This window comes from Mytilus californianus, unplaced genomic scaffold (genome assembly GCF_021869535.1).
Source record: "Mytilus californianus isolate M0D057914Y unplaced genomic scaffold, xbMytCali1.0.p SCAF_7, whole genome shotgun sequence".
NCBI classification, from domain to species: Eukaryota; Metazoa; Mollusca; class Bivalvia; order Mytilida; family Mytilidae; genus Mytilus; species Mytilus californianus.
Window position 1 is genome coordinate 46,401,613 of NW_026262723.1, and position 24,798 is coordinate 46,426,410.

The 24,798-nt window shown below is 33.3% G+C and overlaps 1 protein-coding gene across 1 annotated transcript in view; it reads left to right on the plus strand.

The window, feature by feature from the left end:
* Positions 1-24,798, plus strand: part of LOC127709118 (Ig-like and fibronectin type-III domain-containing protein 2) — a 240,951-nt gene that overhangs the window by 195,068 nt on the left and 21,085 nt on the right. Inside the window, exons 34-38 of the mRNA XM_052214467.1 lie at positions 6,983-7,134; positions 15,383-15,518; positions 19,955-19,996; positions 21,420-21,510; positions 21,934-22,015. Coding sequence (XP_052070427.1) covers positions 6,983-7,134; positions 15,383-15,518; positions 19,955-19,996; positions 21,420-21,510; positions 21,934-22,015 — 503 coding nt within the window. The remainder of the gene's footprint in view (positions 1-6,982; positions 7,135-15,382; positions 15,519-19,954; positions 19,997-21,419; positions 21,511-21,933; positions 22,016-24,798) is intronic.

A 24,798-nucleotide genomic window follows, 5' to 3' on the forward strand; every position in this document is an offset into this window, starting at 1 on the left:
GGTTAATGGACAAATACTTTAGTACAAAACATAATTTAAAGCAGTGTAAGGGAGATAAATCAAATACATCATTGAAATTATCTCCCTTACACTGCTTTTAAATTATGTATAAAGTAATGGTTAATGAACAATAAAGATAATTTAAAACAGTGTAAGGGAGGTAATCCAAATACAACGTTTTGGTTACTTCCCTTACACTGCTTTTAAATTATGTTTAAAGAAATGCATATTTATAAAGGAAGACCAGTAAAAATATCTGCAAATGTTGCATCTTTTTTTTTTACAAAAAAATCCATATGAAAGATTTGACACTATATTTTTATTAATTCTATTATAAAATAGATTAAGTTAGCACTATGGTAAATTTAAATGGGTAATTATGGTTGCCAACTCCATTGGAAATTTGAATTGAGATTATGACCATATCTTGAGGGAAAGAATTTATTTGGGGAAAAAAGGGGGGGGGGATAAAAAGAAATTGTGGGGGGTCAATTTTTTCTCATTTCAGATTTCAGAAATTAAAAAGAATTATTCTTCAAATATTTTTTTTTTTCAAATTTCAAATATTGAAAAATTTCAAGAAGTAATCTTTAATTGCACAGTATGGCGCATTAGATTTGTAAAATCTTTGATCACATTTATTTATTTGTTATGCCGAATCTAACAGTGTATTTAGATTTTTAATTTTGGGTCCAGTTTTCAAATTGGTCTACATTAAGGTCCAAAGGGTCCAAAATTAAACTTTGTTTGATTTTAGCAAAAATTGAATATATGAGGTTCTTTGATATGCTGAATCTAAACATGTATTTAGATTTTTGATTTTGGGCCCAGTTTTCAAGTTGGTCCAAATTGGGGTCCAAAATTAAACTTTGTTTGATTTCTACAAAAATTGAATATATGGGGTTCTTTGATATGCTGAATCTAAACATGTATTTAGATTTTTGATTATGGGCCCGGTTTTCAAGTTGGTCCAAATTGGGGTCCAAAATTAAACTTTGTTTGATTTCAACAAAAATTGAATATATGAGGTTCTTTGATATGCTGAATCTAACCATGTATTTAGATTTTTTATGTAGGCCCCGCTATCAAATTGGTTCACATTGAGGTCAAAAGGGTCCAAAATTAAACTTTGTTTGATTTCATCAAAAATTGAATTATTGGGGTTCTTTAATATGCCAAATCTAACCGTGTTTTTAGATTTTTAATTTTGGGTCCAGTTTTCAAATTGGTCTACATTAAGGTCCAAAGGGTCCAAAATTAAACTTTGTTTGATTTTAGCAAAAATTGAATATATGAGGTTCTTTGATATGCTGAATCTAAACATGTATTTAGATTTTTGATTTTGGGCCCAGTTTTCAAGTTGGTCCAAATTGGGGTCCAAAATTAAACTTTGTTTGATTTCTACAAAAATTGAATATATTGGGTTCTTTGAAATGCTGAATCTAACCATGTATTTAGATTTTTTATTTGTGGGCCCCACTATCAAATTGGTTCATATTGAGGTCAAAAGGGTCCAAAATTAAACTTTGTTTGATTTCATCAAAAATTGAATTATTGGGGGTCTTTGATATTCCAAATCTAACCATTTATTTAGATTTTTAATTTTAAGTCCCGTTTTTTTAAATTGGTCTACATTAAGGTCCAAAGGGTCCAAACTAAACTTAGTTTGATTTTAGCAAAAATTGAATTCTTGGGGTTCTTTCATATGCTGAATCTAAACATGTGTTTAGATTTTTGATTATGGGCCCAGTTTTCAAGTTTGTCCAAGTTGGGGTCCAAAATTAAACTTTGTTTGATTTTAACAAAAATTGAATATATGGGGTTCTTTGATATGCTGAATCTAACCATGTATTTTGATTTTGGACATTGGACCATAATAGGTAAATTAAAAAAATTCAAGTTCTTAGACCACATTCTTTCTGTGTCAGAAACCTATGCTGTGTCAAATATTTAATAACAATCCAAATTCAGAGCTGCATCAAGCTTGAATGTTGTGTCCATACTTGCCCCAACTGTTCAGGGTTCGACCTCTGCGGTCGTATCAAACTGCGCCCCAGCGAAGCATTTTATTGAGAACTTGTAAACGGTCAAGATCCCCACCCCGAAACCATATATATTCTTGTATGGGACAATAAATCAAATCAAATGAAATATAGAAGAAGTCCATGGGGGTAACCCCCACCTCCCCTTCTTTTTGATAACTTGTAAACAGTCGAGATCCCCACCCCTAAACCATATATATACTTGAATGGGACAATAAAACAAATCAAATGAAATTGAGGGGAAGTCCCCTGGGGAAACCCCCACCTTCTTTTTTTTTGAAAACTTGTTTACGGTCAAGATTCCCACCCCGAAACCATATATTTTCTTGTATGAAACAATAAAACAAATCAAATGAAATATAAGGCTAGTCCCCTTGGGTCACCCCCACCCCCTTCCTGTTTGAGAACTAGTAAACGGTCAAGATCCTTACCCCTAAACCATATATATTCTTGTATGGGACAATAACACAAATCAAATGAAAATATAGGGGAAGTCCAGGGGGGTCACCCCCACCCCCCTTTTTTTTTGAAAACTTGTAAACAGTCAAGATCCCCTCCTCGAAACCATAAATATTCTTGTATGGGACAATAAAACTAATCAAATGAAGTAAAAGGCGAGTCCCCTGGGGTCACCCCAACCCCCTCCTGTTTGAGTACTTGTAAACGGTCGAGATCCCCACCCTTAAGCCATATATATTCTTGTATGGGACAATAACACAAATCAAATGAAAATATAGGGGAAGTCCATGGGGGTCACCCCCACCCCCTTCTTTTTGAGAACTTGTAAACTGTCAAGATCCCCACCCCGAAACCATATATATTCTTGTATGGGACAATAAATCAAATCAAATGAAATATAGAAGAAGTCCATGGGGGTAACCCCCACCTCCCCTTCTTTTTGATAACTTGTAAACAGTCGAGATCCCCACCCCTAAACCATATATATACTTGAATGGGACAATAAAACAAATCAAATGAAATTGAGGGGAAGTCCCCTGGGGAAACCCCCACCTTCTTTTTTTTGAAAACTTGTTTACGGTCAAGATTCCCACCCCGAAACCATATATTTTCTTGTATGGGACAATAAAACAAATCAAATGAAATATAAGGCTAGTCCCCTTGGGTCACCCCCACCCCCCTCCTGTTTGAGAACTAGTAAACGGTCAAGATCCTTACCCCTAAACCATATATATTCTTGTATGGGACAATAAACCCCCACCTTCTTTTTTTTGAAAACTTGTTTACGGTCAAGATTCCCACCCCGAAACCATATATTTTCTTGTATGGGACAATAAAACAAATCAAATGAAATATAAGGCTAGTCCCCTTGGGTCACCCCCACCCCCCTCCTGTTTGAGAACTAGTAAACGGTCAAGATCCTTACCCCTAAACCATATATATTCTTGTATGGGACAATAACACAAATCAAATGAAAATATAGGGGAAGTCCAGGGGGGTCACCCCCACCCCCCTTTTTTTTTGAAAACTTGTAAACAGTCAAGATTCCCTCCTCGAAACCATAAATATTCTTGTATGGGACAATAAAACTAATCAAATGAAGTAAAAGGCGAGTCCCCTGGGGTCACCCCAACCCCCTCCTGTTTGAGTACTTGTAAACGGTCGAGATCCCCACCCTTAAGCCATATATATTCTTGTATGGGACAATAACACAAATCAAATGAAAATATAGGGGAAGTCCATGGGGGTCACCCCCACCCCCTTCTTTTTAAGAACTTGTAAACGGTCAAGATCCCCACCCCGAAACCATATATATTCTTGTATGGGACAATAAATCAAATCAAATGAAATATAGAAAAAGTCAATGGGGGTAACCCCCACCTCCCCTTCTTTTTGATAACTTGTAAACTGTCGAGATCCCCACCCCTAAACCATATTTATACTTGAATGGGACAATAAAACAAATCAAATGAAATTGAGGGGAAGTCCCCTGGGGAAACCCCCACCCCCTTTTTTTTTTAAAACTTGTTTACGGTCAAGATCCCCACCCCGAAACCATATATTTTCTTGTATGGGACAATAAAACAAATCAATTGAAATATAGAAAAAGTCCATGGGGGTAACCCCCACCTCCCCTTCTTTTTGATAACTTGTAAACGGTCGAGATCCCCACCCCTAAACCATATATATACTTGAATGGGACAATAAAACAAATCAAATGAAATTGAGGGGAAGTCCCCTGGGGAAACCCCCACCCCCTTTTTTTTTGAAAACTTGTTTACGGTCAAGATCCCCACCCCGAAACCATATATTTTCTTGTATGGGACAATAAAACAATCAAATGAAATATAAGACTAGTCCCCTTGGGTCACCCCCACCCCCCTCCTGTTTGAGAACTAGTAAACGGTCAAGATCCTTACCCCAAAACCATATATATTCTTGTATGGGACAATAAAACAAATCAAATGAAATATAGGGGAAGTCCAGGGGGGTCACCCCCACCCCCCTTTTTTTTGAAAACTTGTAAACAGTCAAGATCCCTTCCCCGAAACCATATATATTCTTGTATGGGACAATAAAACAAATCAAATGAAATAAAAGGTGAGTCCCCTGGGGTCACCCCACCCCCTCCTGTTTGAGAATTTGTAAACGGTCGAGATCCCCACCCCTAATCCATATATATTCTTGTATGGGACAATAAAACAAATCAAATGAAATATAGGGAAAGTCCATGGGGGTAACCCCCACCCCCCTTCTTTTTGATAACTTGTAAACGGTCGAGATCGGCACCCCTAAACCATATATATTCTTGAATGGGACAATAAAACAAATCAAATGAAATTGAAGGAAAGTCCCCTGGGGTTACCCCCACCCCCCTTCCTTTTTAAAACTTGTAAATGGTCAAGATTCCCACCCCGAAACCATATATATTCTTGTATGGGACAATAAAACAAATCAAATGAAATATAAGGTGAGTCCCCTTGGGTCACCCCACCCCCCTCCTGTTTAAGAACTTGTAAACGGTTGAGCTTTTCATTATTAATAAGATAATACCACATTGAGGTCCAAAGGGTCCTAAATTAAACTTTTGTTTAATTTCATCAAATATTGAATTCTTTGGTTCTTTGATATACTGATTCTTACAATGTTTGAGTGTTAAATCATATCTAATTTTAGAGAGCTTAGTAATCACTGGTTGTTTATTATTGATTATAATTTGAAAAATTGCATCATATCTTATTTTAGAGAACTATTTATCCAGTTTGAGTTATTTCCATTTGCACCGAAAATATTATGGATAAAATTAACCTGTGTTTCATTTCAACATAAATTAAATATATATATAGGGTTCTTTCAAATGCTGAATCCAAACTCTATTTAAATATTAGATTTTTAGGCCCAGTTTTCAAGTTGGTCCAAATCAGGGTCCAAAATTAAACTTTGTTTGGTTCAACAAAAATTGAATTTATGGGGTTCTTTGAAATGCTGAATCTAACCATGTATTGAGAGATTTTGGATTGTGGGCTCCTTTATCAAATTGGTCCACATTGAGGTCCAAAGGGTCCTAGATTAAAATTTTGTCTGATTTCATCAAAAATTGAATTCTTGGGGTTCTTTGATATGCTGATTCTAATATGTACTTAGATTTTGGATATTGGACCATAATAAGTATTTAAATGTCCAATTTCAAATATATCAGTTCTTTGACTACATTCATTTTGTGTCACAAACCTATGATGTGTCAAATGTTCAATCACAATCCAAATTCAGAGCTGTTTTAAGTTTAAATGTAGTGTCCATACTTGCTCAACTGTTCAGGGTTCAACCTCTGCAGGACAATCCGGTTTGCTGTCTCTCTGACAGCCTCTTGTTACATCTTGCACAGCCAAATGAACACCCTTGCATGGAAGTAATAACCATCAGATGAAAAAAATGCCAGGACCAAAGAGAATTTATTAACCATTCAATGACATAACACTTTAGTGTGTCACAGCTTGTTTTTAAAACTTTTAAAATTATCAAGGTTTTAAAACATTATTAAGGATGTTTGCTACTCTGTTTCAAAATAACAAGCTTTTTAGAAGACTGTTGTAAATTGATAGAATATAAATAACGGAACTGAAAATGAAGAAAAAAATGATGGGTCCGTGTGCTTGTTTTTGAGATATAAGCCATTGAAAATTTGGCGGGAAATGATTCTCTCTAGATTTTTCATACAGTTAACATTGGCAGCTTTTTTCTTTTAAAAACAATGAAAATATTACAAGGATTTTATAAAATTTTCAAATATGGCATTAGAAACTATATGTAATAAGATTATGAAAAGAAAAGTAGGGCTTAGTGGGCAAAAAAAATTAAAGGCAATACATGGATAAAACCAGAGAATTCCGAATATCTGACAAAAATTCAAAAACAGGAGGAGCGAACATCCTTAATATATCAAAAACAAAACATTTTTTTTTTTTCGATGACAAAAAAAACCATCCTGGTCAATCAAGATACACACCATTACATTATTAAGCAGAATATTTAGAAAAAAGCTTGTCATAAAAAACTATCAATGAGCCTACCCAAAATCTTAAGATGACCAGTATTAGTGTAAAAATTTGCCTTTTCTTTCAGGTGAATAAAGACAGAACTGATTTAAGATATTGATATTTCTAATAAACTAAATGGTTAATGTTATAAGCAATTGCACACAGTAGGAAATATTATTCCAATGTTTGTCTCACCTAGATGAATTCACAGAGGCGAAACTTAGGCATGTTGTTTATGTCTGTGTCAACAATTTGCTGAAGTTTGTGATTAGGTCAGTTAAAAGGGGCACCGCTGCTCTACTAATGGTAAGTCAATGATATTTGGTATGCAGTTGTATATCTGTTTCAGCGGAGATTATTTGGCCCTGTTCCTTCAGTCGTGATTAATTGACTGAAAGTTTTGCATAGTTTACATGTTAAAGTATTGCCATTTTAATCTTATAGATTTTCCACCATTAGCTCCAAAAGATCTACAGGCAGGAGCTATAACTGGGAATACTATAGACCTGACATGGACTGCTCCAGAGTACATTGCTAACATAGCTGATTATGTTGTCTTCTATAAAATTAGAATAGAAAATGGAATTCCAAAAGAAGTAAGAATATAGTATTTTAAAGAATGGTAATTTTGAAGTATGGTAAAATACAGATTGATTCCCAGAGATTTACCATACTGTAAATTCAGAAATTATTGCATGCATTTATCATTGCAGTTTTTGAAGAATGGACAAAAATGCGAGATTAATTATTGCGATTTCAGGAAAATCTGCATACAGATATATGTATCAGATATCAGAATGCGAGTTCTTATTATTGCAATAGTCACCAAGTGGCATTATTTGCATTAATAAAAACCTCGCATTAATTTCTGAATTTACAGTACTTAATAATGTCTCCCACAATAAGTGGGGAAACAATTTGTGTCTAGTTCACCCTTATTGTAAACCTCTATAGTTATTTTTCATCAGATTGATTTTGACAGTTTCTTCTATCAACATATTGGCCATATCTACTGATGGAGATGTTTGTCCGTGTAAATTGAATATCTTACAGTTTTCATTGATATAAATCCAAACTTGACAAAACTACTTCATACTATGCATGGATAGCAGTAGTTTTTGTAGGATTAAGCTGTAAGGTTGAATTTGAAACAAGATTGCCTCATCAAAGTTGGACTTGACACTTGGAATTCACATCTTTAATGATTTTGGTGATTTACCTTTTATATTTAGTGGTTGACTCTTTGACCTTTTTCTCTATTTTTATACGTCCGTTTACGGGATGTATTATGGTATACCGTTGACCATCGGTCTGTCCGTCCGTCCGTCGTCACCATGTCAGACATTAACTCAAAAAAGCTTTAACCAATATGCATGAAACTTTGGTGAATTGTTTATATCTATTGACGTGAGCTCCCTTTCGTTTTTTATACGCCCTTTTACGGGACGTATTATGGTATACCGTGGTCCGTCTGTCTGTCCGTCCGTCCGTCCGTCTGTCTGTCGTCAACATGTCGGACATTAACTCAAAAATGCTTTAACCAATTTGCATAAAACTTTGATGAATTGTTTATATCTATTGAGGTGAGCTCCCTTTCGTTTTTTATAGAATTTAGATTTTGCGTTTCTGAGTAATGGGGTTTTATTCATTAAAAAAAGGGGGATTTTCCAGTTTTCGGACAACAAGTCAAGAATGCTTTCACCAACTTGCAAGAAATTGTGGTGAATTGTTTATATCTATTGACATGAGCTCCCTATTGATTTTTATAAATTTTAGATTTTACGTTTCCGAGTTACAGGGTTTTATTCATAAAAAAAGGGGGGATTTTCCAGTTTTCTGACAAAAACTAAAAAATGCTTTCAGCAATTCTTATGAAACTTTGGTGAATTGTTTGTATGTATTGATGTAAGCTCCCTTTAGAATTTTATAAATTTTACATTTTACATTTCTGAGTTATGGTCCGAGGACACAGTTATCGTCCTTCGATTTTCGTTGTCTACAAATATAGTCCCTAGTGTGGACAGTGTATAACTTGCAAATTTTTTTCATACACTTTCCAAATTTATTTCTTTATATTTAATGCATGAAATATTAAGTAAGGGGATGAAATTACATGTTAAAAAAATTTGGGTGCTGAATCTTTATGTTAAGTAGTGATTAGGTCCAGTTTAAAAAGGTCAAAAATTAGTATGTCTGAAGCTGTCAAACTGAATTTTAGACCCCCTTAACATAGAATTGTCAATATTTTGAGTTAGAGCTGGTAGACTTTTCTATAATTTTGATATTATTTGTCCCAATAGTAGTACACTACACTGTAAAAATCTTTTTGAGATAGAGCAGGTGCGATTTTTTATACGACCACAAAAAAATTTTGTGGTCGTATATTGGTATGACGTTGGCGTCGGCGTCGTCGTTGTCGTCCGGCGTCGTCGTCCGAATACACATTGGTTTTCGCACTCTAACTTTAGTTTAAGTGAATGGATCTTTTTGAAATTTGACCATAAGGTTAAATACCACAAAAGGAAGGTTGGGATTGATTTTGGGGGTTATGGTACCAACAGTTAAGGAATTAGGGGCCAAAAAGGGGCCAAAAATAAGCATTTTCTAGTTTCCAGACAATAACTGTGGAACGGTGTATGGATCTCTCTGAAATTATACTACAAGTTTCCATACCACAAAGGGATGGTTAGGATTTGCTTTGGGGGGTTATGGCTCAAACCGTTTAGGAATTAGGGGCAAAAAAGGGGGAAAAACAAGGTTGTCCTGGTTAATGGACAAATACTTTAGTACAAAACATAATTTAAAGCAGTGTAAGGGAGATAAATCAAATACATCATTGAAATTATCTCCCTTACACTGCTTTTAAATTATGTATAAAGTAATGGTTAATGAACAATAAAGATAAATTAAAACAGTGTAAGGGAGGTAATCCAAATACAACGTTTTGGTTACTTCCCTTACACTGCTTTTAAATTATGTTTAAAGAAATGCATATTTATAAAGGAAGACCAGTAAAAATATCTGCAAATGTTGCATCTTTTTTTTTACAAAAAAATCCATATGAAAGATTTGACACTATATTTTTAATTCTATTATAAAATAGATTAAGTTAGCACTATGGTAAATTTAAATGGGTAATTATGGTTGCCAACTCCTTTGGAAATTTGAATTGAGATTTTGACCATATCTTGAGGGAAAGAATTTTTTGGGGGAAAAAAGGGGGGGGGGGGGGATAAAAAGAAATTGTGGGGGTCAATTTTTTCTCATTTCAGATTTCAGAAATTAAAAAGAATTATTCTTCAAATATTATTTTTTTTTCAAATTTCAAATATTGAAAAATTTCAAGAAGTAATCTTTAATTGCACAGTATGGCGCATTAGATTTGTAAAATCTTTGATCACATTTATTTATTTGTTATGCCGAATCTAACAGTGTATTTAGATTTTTAATTTTGGGTCCAGTTTTCAAATTGGTCTACATTAAGGTCCAAAGGGTCCAAAATTAAACTTTGTTTGATTTTAGCAAAAATTGAATATATGAGGTTCTTTGATATGCTGAATCTAAACATGTATTTAGATTTTTGATTTTTGGCCCAGTTTTCAAGTTGGTCCAAATTGGGGTCCAAAATTAAACTTTGTTTGATTTCAACAAAAATTGAATATATGGGGTTCTTTGATATGCTGAATCTAACCATGTATTTAGATTTTTTATTTGTGGACCCCGTTATCAAATTGGTTCATATTGAGGTCAAAAGGGTCCAAAATTAAACTTTGTTTGATTTCATCTAAAATTGAATTATTAGGGTTCTTTGATATTCCAAATCTAACCATGTATTTAGATTTTTAATTTTGGGTCCTGTTTTTTAAATTGGTCTACATTAAGGTCCAAAGGGTCCAAAATTAAACTTAGTTTGATTTTAACAAAAATTGAATTCTTGGGGTTCTTTGATATGTTGAATCTAAACATGTGTTTAGATTTTTGATTATGGGCCCAGTTTTCAAGTTGGTCCAAGATAGGGTCCAGTATTTAAACTTTGTTTGATTTCAACAAAAATTGAATATATGGGGTTCTTTGATATGCTGAATCTAAACATGTATTTAGATTTTTGATTATGGGCCCAGTTTTCAAGTTGGTCCAAATTGGGGTCCAAAATTAAACTTTGTTTGATTTCATCAAAAATTGAATTATTGGGGTTCTTTGATATGCCAAATCTAACCGTGTTTTTAGATTTTTAATTTGGGTCCCGTTTTTTTTAAATTGGTCTTCATTGAGGTCCAAAGGGTCCAAAATTAAACTTAGTTTGATTTTAACAAAAATTGAATTCTTGGGGTTCTTTGATATGCTGAATCTAAACATGTGTTTAGATTTTTGATTATGGGCCCAGTTTTCAAGTTGGACCAAGTTGGGGTCCAAAATTAAACTTTTTTTGATTTCAACAAAAATTGAATATATGGGGTTCTTTGATATGCTGAATCTAACCATGAATTTAGATTTTTTATTTGTGGGCCCCGCTATCAAATTGGTTCATATTGAGGTCAAAAGGGTCCAAAATTAAACTTTGTTTGATTTCATCAAAAATTGAATTATTGGGGTTCTTTGATATTCCAAATCTAACCGTGTTTTTAGATTTTTAATTGTAAGTCCCGTTTTTTAAATTGGTCTACATTAAGGTCCAAAGGGTCCAAAATTAAACATAGTTTGATTTTAGCAAAAATTGAATTCTTGGGGTTCTTTGATAAGCTGAATCTAAACATGTGTTTAGATTTTTGATTATGGGCCAAGTTTTCAAGTTTGTCCAAGTTGGGGTCCAAAATGAAACTTTGTTTTATTTTAACAAAAATTGAATATATGGGGTTCTTTGATATGCTGAATCTAACCATGTATTTTGATTTTGGACATTGGACCATAATAGGTAAATTAAAAAAATTCAAGTTCTTAGACCACATTCTTTCTGTGTCAGAAACCTATGCTGTGTCAAATATTTAATAACAATCCAAATTCAGAGCTGTATCAAGCTTGAATGTTGTGTCCATACTTGCCCCAACTGTTCAGGGTTCGACCTCTGCGGTCGTATCAAGCTGCGCCCCAGCGAAGCATTTTATTTAATTTGACTTTATTGTCTAAAAGAAATGCACTACGAAATAACTGTGTTCTCGGGCCTTATGGGGTTTTATTCATTAAAAAAAGGGTGATTTTCCAGTTTTCGGACAATAACTCAAAACTGCTGTCACCAATTCTCATGAAACTTTGGTGAATTGTTTATGTCTATTGATGTAAGCTCCCTTTTTATTTTCATAAATTTCTAATATGACATTGAGAATTAATTGAACTTTATTTGTTTATAGTCTGACAACAGATTTACTAAGTATTGCACAACAGCAAGAAATCTTTAATTGAATATAAATTCAATTCATATAACCAATTTCAAGTTCTTTGACTACATTTATTCAGAAACCTATAATATGTCAAATATTTAATTACAATCCAAATTCAGACCTGTATCAAGCTTGAATATTGTGTCCATTTTTGCCACAACTTATACATGTGAACCTCCCGACAGGAGTACAATAATCCCGTTTTCAGGGGTCTCCTCCCGACCTCCCGTTGAAGAGAAAAAAATCCCGTGTATGAAATATTTCATGAATGAAAAATTTCAGCCAAACATATCTGGTGTGGTGTAACTGACATTACCTGAAGTTATATTTTACCTGTAAATCAATTAACATGCATAATTGGGCGTATTGCATTTCCGCTAATTTTTCAAAGTTCCAATACTACATTTCCGGAAACTTAAAGTATACGTTTCCAGAAATTGTATTTATTACTTTTCCGGAAATTTACCTGGTCGTAAATTATTAATATTTGAATATATGTTAGATAAATTATTTATTTCATATTTTTATACAAAATAGGTTATGGTCTTATATCTACAGTATACTAGATATAAAAAAATGAAAGTTTCACCTTAGTGAAAGATGATGATGTTGGAATTGTTATATTTTTATGTTTCACCAACTTGAAATGTCTATGATCGTCTATTCAATGAAATAACTAATATTTTCATAGATGGCACAGTTAATTATTCAATACATGGGTGTTAAATGGTAACTACATTCCGCTTGTGTTTGCGCTACTTCCACTTTTATCAAAATGTGGGATCTGCTTATTGATGTGTGCACTTCCCGAAGACTAACTCTCCAGTCCGAGGTAATCATATTGACTTTGAATGTGCAATGCATACTGCTGTTACAAAAAAATCATGCTGCTACAATCAGTTGTTGCAGGTTTCTTTAGGACAAAGTTCAAGGTACTCCTTTAACTGGCCACCCGCTGATTGATACTTCGACACAAACGAAGTTTGTGTAGATAAGATTGAAACAACAGCAGGGGTCCAGATAAGGTACTCCTTACTTATTTTCTCGAAAAAGTAATAATTTATTTTTTCCGGAATCGTTACTATTTTCTCGGAAACGTAGACTTTTTTTTGCGGAAACGTCATCTTTTTTTCCCGGAAAAGTAATGCCAATTTGCGGAAACGTAAAACGCCGGCATAATTATATGGCTTCACTTGTCAGCTTGGGTGTCAAACATACTGGTAATCAAGGATTATTTCCTCAGGCTAACTGCCGTTGTGTAATAAAACCTTTGTGTATTTAAGAATGAATTTTGGGTTACTTCCCTTGATTTATCCTGTTTTAAGTTACTTTCCTTTAAATAATGAAATTTTTAAAAGAATATAAATAAAATATAAATTGAACAAATAATCATAAAAGGATGGTAATTAAATGATTTTAAATGATTTTAAATGTCTTAGGACAAATAAAAAAATAATAATTTGAAAATAATTTGAGGGTTCTATACTTCCTTTTAAGGCTTGAATTGAAATTTCTATAACAACTATGACCCTTTATTCTAATTGACAGTGTTTCTTAACATTCAAAAAAGATCTTTTTGCAGATAGATTAACAAATGAGCTGATAGCAGTGATTATTCTAAAGAATAATGATACAAAAGATATAAAGTAAAGAACATACTAAAAAAAAGAGTGTTAGATTGAACATGTTGAATAAAGATAGAGAAAATATATAAGTACAGTTAGGGTACTATAAACATAATACATTTGGATGGAAAGTTGAAGAAAAAACACTTTTAAAAGACAATTTCTACAGCACACGGTTACATTTACGACAAAATTTATGTCGATTAAAAATCTCCTGATCTGAGTCCTAATCTCCTGACAAAAATTCCCAATCTCCTGATCTGAGTTTCACAGTCCATCACATGTATGCCAACTGTTCAGGGTTGGAAATCTGCGGGCCTATCTAGCTGCGCTCAGCAAAGCAGTTTATTATAAATTTCAGATTTACCGTTTCTATGTTTTGGGGTTTTATTCATTAAAAAAGGGGGGATTTTCCAGTTTTCCGACAATAACTCAAGAATGCTTTCACCAACTTGCAAGAAATTTTGGTGAATTGTTTATATCTATTGACATGAGCTCCCTTTGGATTTTTATAAATTTTAGATTTTACTTTTCTGAGTTACAGGGTTTTATTTATAAAAAAAAAAGGGTGATTTTCCAGTTTTCGGACAATAACTAAAAAATGCTTTCAACAGTTCTCATGAAACTTTGGTGAATTGTTTATATTTGTTGATGTAATCTCCCTTTAGAATTTTATAAATTTTAGATTTTACATTTCTGAGTTATGGGGTTTTATTCATTAAAAAAGGGGGGATTTTCTAGTTTTTGGACAATAACTCAAAAATGCTTTCAGCAGTTCTCATGAAACTTTGGTGAATTATTTATAGCTATTGATGTAATCTCCCTATTGATTTTCATAAATTTCAAATATGACATTGAGAAGAAATTGAACTTTATTTGTTTATAGTCTGACAACAGATTTACTAAGTATTGCGCAACAGCACAGTGTATTGCACAACAGCAAGAAATCTTTAATTGAATGTATATTCAATTCATATACTGTAAATTCAGAAATTATTGCGAGGTTCTTATTAATGCGAAATAATGCGACTGGGTGAGTATCGCAATAATAAGAACTCGCATTCTGATAACTAAAATATAGACCTGTATGCACTTTTTTTCAAAATCGCAATTATAAAACTCGCATTTTTGTCCATTCTTGAAAAATCGCAATAATAAATGCACGCAATAATTTCTGAATTTACAGTAACCAATTTCAAGTTCTTTGACTACATTTATTCAGAAACCTATAATATGTCAAATATTTAATTACAATCCAAATTCAGACCTGTATCAAGCTTGAATATTGTGTCCATTTTTGCCCCAACTGTTCAGGGTTGGACCTCTGCGGGCGTATCCAGCTGCGCTCAGCGAAGCAGTTTATCGTATTATATAACAATTTGGTACTGATGAAAATTTAAATAATGCATTTATAGTGATATTACATTTTTTTTCATTGAATCATTGTAAGTTGCTTAACTAAAAATATAAAACAACTATGGGTAATTTCATTATTCATACCACATAATGAGAATAATGTCATTTTAGTTATTTAGGATGTAGATAGCCAGTCAAAATATTAAGTGTATACTACTAAAAAACTTATCCAGAATTATTCAGATTCTTAAATGGCCAATTTATATATGTTGTTGATATCATAATTGTTTACTAATTACTTTTGAAACTTCTTCTGCTTAACTTCTTAAGTAATGAGATCAAATTTGTCAGATCTATTTATTGAACAGAATTGAAAAAAGTTTGTTATTACATAGCCTCTACAACCAAAATAGAGGCTGTAAAACAATTTATTATTATTTACAGTTCAAAGAACAAACAAAAACAAATAATGCTATTATTATTTACAGTTAACAGTGCCAGTACCATCAACTAAAACCACATTGATATCACTGTCTCTTAGTACTGAATATGAAATATATGTTGCTGGAAGAACAAAGCTAAGTGTTACTGGAGACAAGTCCAATGTTATCACTGTTAAGACAGGTAGGTCAGACATATTTACTTACTATAAAAATAAGGATATGTGGTATGATTGCCAATGAGACAACTATCCACCAAAGTTCAATGAAGTGGATGTACTGGGTAAGCAATTATAGGCAACCATACGGCCTACTACAATGAGAAAAACCCATACTGTATAGTTGGCTATAAAAGGCCCCAACAAGAAAAATATGAAACAAATCAATTGAGAAAACTAACGGCCTAATTTATAACAAAATAATTTATGAAAAACAAATATGACAGACACGAACCAACAACAACCACTGAACTACAGGCTCCTGACTTGGGACAGGCACATAAAGAATGTGGCAGGGTTGAACATGTTTGTGAGCGCTCAACCCTCCCCTAACCTGGGACAGTGGTGTAACAGCACAACATTAGAACAAACTGTAAAAATCAGTTGATCGATAGAAAGCAGAAAAACATCAAACAAAAACACAGACCTGACATGGCAGAGTATATATCCTCCCTCATCCCTAACAACAAAAAAGATACTAAGTACAGATCTGAGAGTACTCGCAGTTACTGACAACTAGTTCAAAGCCAATAACAACTAATAAAAAAAATCACATCTATTATATTGGTATACAGTACTTTGCTATAAATGAGTTTGCAAAATGGCTGACATAAAAATATCAATAAAAAAATTTGCAACTACTACCCTTATTTTATCACTCAAGAAATAAAAATGTACTTACCAGATGGATTTAATACAAGTTATTGTGATATAACCATGAGTTTTTGGCAAACTTGTTTAAAGGCTCCTTATGGTGTGCAAATGGAGGTTGCTCCAAAGGTAAAGAACAACTTGCTATAATTTAGCCACCTTTTGAATTTCATTTTCTCTCCACTCAACTTGAGCTTTGAGTACTTTACACTCTTATCAATGATATTAATGTCTGGGCTCTGTGGAGGCCAAGATGGATTCTTTATGCCATTAGCCTGCTTCCACTGATTGGAATGCAAAGATACGTAACAAGGTGCATTGTCCTTTTGGAAGTGTCAGGCGATAACAGGCCAGTGAACATCGTAGAGCACAGAAATTTTTTATCACTGTTCATATTTCCTTCCACCGGGGTAAGAGTTCCAATTCCATAGATAGAAAGACTTTTGCCAGACATACGCTATATTATTTTTTTCCAAGCATAATTTTGTTCCGTCACTGAATGTTAGCGTTTTCTTTGAAACAATACCCCTCTTCAAACAATCATCTACATACAGGATGATACAGTTCTATAAGACACATTACACCCTGTCCTAGCATTGAATCATACTGTCATATCTTTAAGAGTCCGTCTTCGATTATTTTTACACTCCTGAAAAGGACCCTGTCACTCTGCAAGGTTGTCTAACGTCCTCCCCAACTTTGAGGTAAATTTTCTATGGTCCCCGGCTCTTGAATCCATTTAAGAAATTTCTGGATTGTTCTATTAAGTCTCCCAAACGAAGTTTGGGAAGACTTATTGGTTTTGCTCAGTTCTTCTTATTCTTCTTCTTCTTCTTCTTCTTCTTCTTCTTCTTCCGCCACTTTTAAATTTGAACTCGTCCGCACCCGTTCTCCAAAACCGCTTGTCAGATTAACTTAGGGTTTCACAATATGTTAGACTAACATGTCTAGTGGTGCAATCAGGGTTTTGTTTGTGCAATGGGGTTTATAAAGGGGTACTTTGAGGGGCAAAAAGAAAGGAGGGTTTTACTATAAAACCCTATGGGATTTTATTTTTTAAAATTTTCAAATGATTATAAATTGAAAACCGTTTGTGATAGACACAATCTTTTTAATTGAAAATGTTCTAAATGATAAAGCACATTAAATGAAATACAGGGTTAGTCCCCAGGGGTCACCCCTACCCCTTGCCATTTAAGAAAGTTCTAATAACTTGTAAGTGGTCAAGATCCCCACCCCTAAACCATATATATTCTGGTTTGTCATGCTAAGATGGTTTGAATGATATACAGGGTTAGTCCCCAGGGGTCATCCCGATCCCCTGCCATTTGAGAAAGTTCTAATATCTTGTAAATGGTCGAGTTCCCCACCCATAAACCATATACATTCTGGTTTGTCATGATAAAGCACATCAAATGAAATACAGGGTTAGTCCCCAGGGGTCACCCCCAACCCCTGCCATTTAAGAAAGTTCTAATATCTTGTAAGTGGTCAAGATCCCCACCCCTAAACCATATATATTCTGGTTTGTCATGCGAAGATGGTTTGAATGATATACAGGGTTAGTCCCCAGGGGTCACCCCCACCCCCTGCTATTTAAGAAAGTTCTAATATCTTGTAAATGGTCGAGATCCCCACCCCTTAACCATATATATTCTAGTTTGTCATGATAAAGCACATCAAATGAAATACAGGGTTAGTCCCCAGGGGTCACCCCCACCCCCTGTCATTAAAGAAAGTTCTAATATCTTGTAAATGGTCGTGATCCCCACCCCTAAACCATATATATTCCTGTTCGTCATGTCTCGAACATTTGAATGACGTTTAGGGTTAGTTCCCAGGGGTTCCCCCCACCCCCAATGTTCTAGTATCTTGTAAATGGTCGAGATCCCCACCCCTAAACCATATATATTCTGGTTTGTCATGCCAAGATGATTTGAATGATATACAGGGTTAGTCCTCAGGCATCACTAATGCATATAACTTTACTGCACCAAACCAATTTTCACTGAACTTTGTCCAATGTCAGGCGACCCTGGGAATTACAAATTATTGGAGCTTCGTTTGGGAGACTTCGTAACAGCATCCTGTTACAATCATTTCTTGTTCTGGTTAGGTTTTCAATTTTATGACTTGAAAATTAATTATTTGACATATTTACCATGAATTCTCTTTGCTCCTTGTTCAGTTTCTTACTGTAAGGTGCCATATTGCCTAGTAGATAATTTTTTGTTTACCTGAGGGGAATAACCCAAACTTACATGCACTGTTAAGGGAGGTTGTAATATCAAAATGAAATTAGGAGCGAACTTCAATTCTAAAACGATAGAAGGAAAGTAACAAAAGACAAATTTATTTATAGACTGGTTTCATGGAGGGCCATGACATCGCCATTTTGCAAACTCATTCATGACAAAGTACTGTAATTTGTATATAGTCAACTTTGATATATGGAAGTTGTAGTGACTTGACATAACAGCTCCAGTTATCTGAAGCTATTGTCATCCAAGTGCAAATGTTAAAGATTGCTTTCCTCATTTTACCCTTTATTATCAGCCTGGTATTTTTAATGTTGAAATGTTCTTTAATATTCCAATCCATCTACATTAATAATATTTCAAGATTCTATTTAGGGAAAAGTCCAGCTTAGAAACAGTACATATTGTTATAGAACTGCAATTTTGACATGTTTAATGATTATAATAAAAATGTATAAACCTCATTATATTTCAAAGGCAAATATATGCTACAAATAATTTTTGATACAATATACTGAAATTTGCTATGTTGCTTAAATGTTCGTGCAAGTTTTATTCCATAGCCCGTTTACAGGACGTATTATGGTATACCTCTGTCCGTCTGTTCGTCCTTCGTCAACATGTTGGACATTAACTCAAAAACGCTTTAACCAATTTGCATAAAACTTTGGTGAATTGTTTATATCTATTGACGTGAGCTCCCTTTCGTTTTTTATAAATTTTAGATTTTACGTTTCCGAGTTATGGGGTTTTATTCATTAAAAAAAGGGGGATTTTCCAGTTTTCGGACAATAACTCAAGAATGCTTTCACCAACTTGCAAGAAATTTTGGTTGATTGTTTATATCTATTGACATGAGCTCCCTATTGATTTTTATAAATTTTAGATTTTACTTTTCCAAGTTACGGGGTTTTATTCATAAAAAAAATGGGGATTTTCCAGTTTTCGGACAATAACTCAAAAATGCTTTCAGCAGTTCTCATGAAACTTTGATGAATTGATTATATCTATTGATGTAAGCTCCCTTTAGAATTTAATAAATTTTATTTGTTTATAGTCTGACAACAGATTAACTAAATATTGCGCAACAGCATAGTGTATTGCACAACAGCAAGAAATCTTCAATTGAATATTAATTCAATTCATATAACCAATTTCAAGTTCTTTGACTTCATTTATTCAGAAACCTATAATATGTCAAATATTTAATTACAATCCAAATTCAGACCTGTATCAAGCTTGAATATTGTGTCCATTTTTGCCCCAACTGTTCAGGGTTGGACCTCTGTGGGCGTATCCAGCGCTCAGTGAAGCAGTTTATTATATTTTGTTACGCTGATTCATAATAAGTTTGAAAAACTTGTCAGTTTTGTACCAGTGAAGGGACTGTCATGGAGGGAAAGTTTGACATTAAAATGAAATCTTAATCATGTTAATGGTAACCTCACTTTCTGTTATACTGAATATCACACCAAAAAATCTATTTTTTCCAGGTAGTAAAATTCATGTCACAGATGAAAGCAATGGTAAACAAGGTATGTTTTATGTTATAGATCCACCATGGTCAACAATCATTAAAAACAAGAATCAGATCGGTTTAGAACTGGTGACCTAATGGTAATGTTTAGCATCACATACACTTACATCTGTGGCTGTGATTCCTCATTTCAACCAATAGCTTTATAAGCAAAGACTGGAGTAAGCATCTATATCACTCAAAATTATGGTTAACAACAGTTTTGTAGAAGTCATCCTTTAGCCAGTAACCATGACAAATTGCAAACTTGTTCATATTTAACGAAAAAGTTCATCACATATTATTATCTGGGATTTTTTAAGGAAGAGAATTTGGGTTTGTGTTCCCTTTTTAGTCCCCTACCGATGAAGTCGAAGGGGACTTTAGGTTTGCACTCCGTCTGTCTGTCTGTCTGTCTGTCCATCCGTCAGTTTTCCACTCTTTTTTTCTTCGTGCTTGAAGATATTGATTTGATATTTGGTGTATTGTTTTATCATGACTAGTTACAGATCGAGTTCAAATTTTGTTTCCGGTTTGATGATTTTGTGCAGAGTTATGGTCATTGGACTTAAAAAATTCACTCAAATAATCAGTTTTTTTTCACTTTTTTTCATCATGCTTGAAGATATTGATATGATAATTAGTCCCCTATCGACAAAGTCGAAGGGGACTTTAGGTTTGCACTACGTCTGTCTGTCTGTCTGTCTGTCTGTCCTTCCGTCAGTCCGTCAGTTTTCCACACTTTTTTTCTTAGTGCTTGAAGATATTGATTTAATATTTGGTGTATTGTTTTATCATGACAAGTTACAGATCAAGTACGAATTTTGTTCCGGTCTAATGATTTTGTGCAGAGTTATGGTCCTTGGACTTAGAAAATTCACTTAAATAATCAGTTCCTACATGAACAGTTTTCAACACTTTTTTTTCGTCATGCTTGAAGATATTGATTTGATATTTGTTATATAGTTTACACTATGACAGTTAAAGATCAAGTTAGCATTTGTTCCAATACAATGAATTTTTAACCGGTAGGGGACTATGTATTGCCATGCAATACTCTCAGAATGCTTGTTATTTCTAAAGTTGGAAGATTGGCATAATTTTCAAAGAATGAGGTATACAACTCAATAAGAAAAAAATGAAGCTAAACATGAAAATTATATTAGATACTTCAGTTAAAGTTTTGTATTTGCTAAAATTATTTTTTTTGAAGACATTAAAATCCTTTTAGAAATACATTTTTATTGTGTTTTTTAAGTTCTTTATTATAAAATGCTAAAAGATATATAAGCATATATTAATGTAATTTATTTAATTCAAAATATCTGATAATGAAATTTGTGTTTGGAAATCATTATGCCTTCTAGTGTCAATCAAAAGGATATAACCATGATAAAATTTTCTATATAATATCTAATCAAATAGTTCTTTGTTTTCACTAGATTCTGGAAGTAGTAGTGGTGTGGTAGCCGCAGTAATTATAATCATACTGGTCCTGGTTGGAGCTGCAGTCGCTGGTGTTCTATATTACAGGTAACAATGATAAGACAATACCATAAAATACTAAAGAAAAAAAGCATTGATCCCTTGGTGTTGGTGTTAAAAAATTTATTGATAGAGGACTTTTCAAAGAAACAGTATTTTGGCATTATAGGTAACCATGTCTTTTGTCCATGTCTAAATGCTATGAAAATTGAATATGTTGATTGTTATTCTTTCAGTATAGGCAGTTAAAGCAATTTCAGTGATAATTGACTAAAACAATTGTCAGGCTTGAGGGTTGATACAATGTGTGAAATCGAAAAAACCATATCATAAACACTTTATTATATACCTAAAATAAATGTTTCTCATGCGACATGACATTATGCAGATTAGGGTTTTGATAAAGTCTTTCCAACCATGACTGATATTACATTAATAAAGTTGTTTATTTTTTCTCTGGTTTACTTTCAGGAGAAGGAACCGTCACAGATTTTCTGAAGCTGTTACTTTTGAGAATCCACAATATGGTACAGCTCATGACTCACAAATAAAGGTCATTACTTTAAGCATAATACTTTATCATGCTACTCTGTTAAATATTCATTCATAGAATTATGAGTGGAGAAATAATCAAATATAATTTTATCGGATATAAAATATGATATGATACAGCTACCCACCAAAGACCACAAGACAATAAATATAAATGTGTAAAGGTCACAAGTAGCACAATCTCATACTGTACACTTTATTTTAAAGATCTCAACAAATTATGAAGCATTGAATGGGAGGTTATTAGTCATTTTCAATGATGTTATTTATATATTTTATCAAAAACAACATAGTTGAAATTCCTATAGTTAGGGACGACATCAAAAGATCGATGTCGGATAAAAAACTTAATTCAAATAGTTTGGGGGTAGGGGGTAAAAACCGCTGCAAGTTTTGTTATCCGACATCAATTTTCGGATTGAAAAATATGGATTCAAGTTCGGCCCTTACATATGTTTGGACTTTTAAACCAAATGAAATCCATCAAATCGTGTCGGAAAGCAAATTTTTGGCAGAAAGTATTGGGGCGAAATTAATCATAGTATCTATGTCGTTCAAACGCTTTATCGATCGTGAATTTTGGATGATATGAAACCATATACAGAATAACACAGATTGTTTAGGTCCACACGGCATGGTGGCATTCAAAAATAAACTATAAAATTTCCTTTGAAATTGTGTTAATTATTTAATTATTAAAATGAAAACTGAAATATAAATTCAAATAAAAATTTGAAAGTTTTATAGAATTTTGTGAGATAGTAGAAAAATATGACAGTGGTCAACAGACATTGAATAGAAATTACATAGATCATATCACATTCACTATATTTATTTGGGATTGTGCTTTTCCCTCTCTCCACAGTTGGCACAAATACACTGCCCTGTCATCACCATACATTTCAATGGATCACTATTTAGTTTAAAGCTATATACGTTATATGAAACAATGGACTGTTTTATATTCATTTGAGAAAAGAAACAAAAACAATCAAAACCATAAACCCACTATTTACCAATGCCAATAGTGGGCAGATGAAAAATGCAGAATCCATGCTGACTGTAGTGTTTATAAAATTATAATTTAACAGTGCCCTTTTTGATGCATAATAAAAATACACATAACGTTTATCGAATATTTTTTAAAAGTGATGTCCAAATCAATATACAGAACAAACATACATTGTTGAGGAAAAACAGGACCCATGATACAAAAAGTATAGTCTGAGAGCATATGCCCATATTGGTCAATCAATTTTTCCCAAATTAAGTTAGGGGGGGGGGGGGGGGGTCAGTGAAAAAACTATGTGAATTAGATTTTTTATCCTACATTGAACTTATGATGTCGTCCCTTAAGGCAGATATATTTTTTTTTTTTTTTTATATGTTTATAGTGCTAAGATTGGATTGTATAATGATGTTGGATTTTTTTGTGAAATATTTTTTCCGACCAATATGTGAAACAAACATATTACTGATAATGTGATGACAATTTTTATGTACAATTTCCAACCTTTTAATTCTAGCAAACATTTCCATGCCAAGAATGTGTAAATTAATACAATGTGTGTATTATTCGCTGACAATACCTCATCATGCTCATGAAGGTGTGGTTAAATTCATAAAATCTATTCTTTTGGTCTTCAACCAAGTGTATTTTAGCCTCTAAGGTTCATTGTTCTAGGTGTGAATAACATCTCCGATGGATTATCAGATAGAAGTGTGAGTTTATTAAGTCTCCCAAACGAAGTTTGGGAAGACTTATTGTTTTTGCTCAGTTCTTATTATGTCACCCGATCGACAATGTTGGGTGACATATTGCTTTTCCTCTGTTTCTTTTTCCCTATAATTATGTCACCCGATCGACAATGTCGGGTGACATATTGCTTTTCCTCCGTTTCTTTTTTTTATTATTATTATTATTATTATTATTCTTCCACCTAATTTTGTCCTGCAGTTTTCTCAGAGCCTAATGCACCAATCTTAATGGTTGTTCAAGTATAACAAGGAACCCTGACTTGCGAGTTGCAGTGAAACTTTGGCACTAAAAAATGGATGCCATCACCATGGAAACCAAAGAAAGGTGAAAAAATAAAATTTTAGAGTTTGGTGGATTATTTGGATATGCATTAACTTAGAATCATGATATTTTAATACAATGTAGGTGCCAACTATATACTAGTTTTGGATGATTTTGGCAATCACAGGAACTACTATGTTGCCATGGAAACTACACCAAAAATTACAAAAATATCAAAATGCTCAAAATTTAATGAAACTTCACAGTAATGATGAGCAACATTGGTAGATGTGGAATTTGGTGTTGGAATTTCAAAAATGTGTGCAGTTACCATGGAAACAATGCAAAACAGGTCAAAATGATCCAAAAACCTAAAAGTGGCATTTACTTTCCAGTTTGAAAGTTTCTTAAAATGGTTTGTCAAATCCATTGAAATTTTAATGGTATGTTCCCTCCCATGTACCAATGTAGAACCTGTCATCATATTTTGGGAATGGTCTCTGTTACCATGGAAACCAGCAAAAATGTCAAAAACTTCCAAAAATTACAAAATGCTCCAAACTTTATGAAACTTAATATGATTCTTAACTGGCAAGTCTAGATGAGACTTTTGACTTTGGAATTTCCGAAATGGCCACCGTTGCCATGGAAACTGCAAAAAATGACAAAAAATTTTAAATGATCAAAAATGCTCTAAATGTTCTGAAAATTTACAGAAACATGTATAGCCATTCATATATTAGCATCCCGGTTTAAAATTTTTG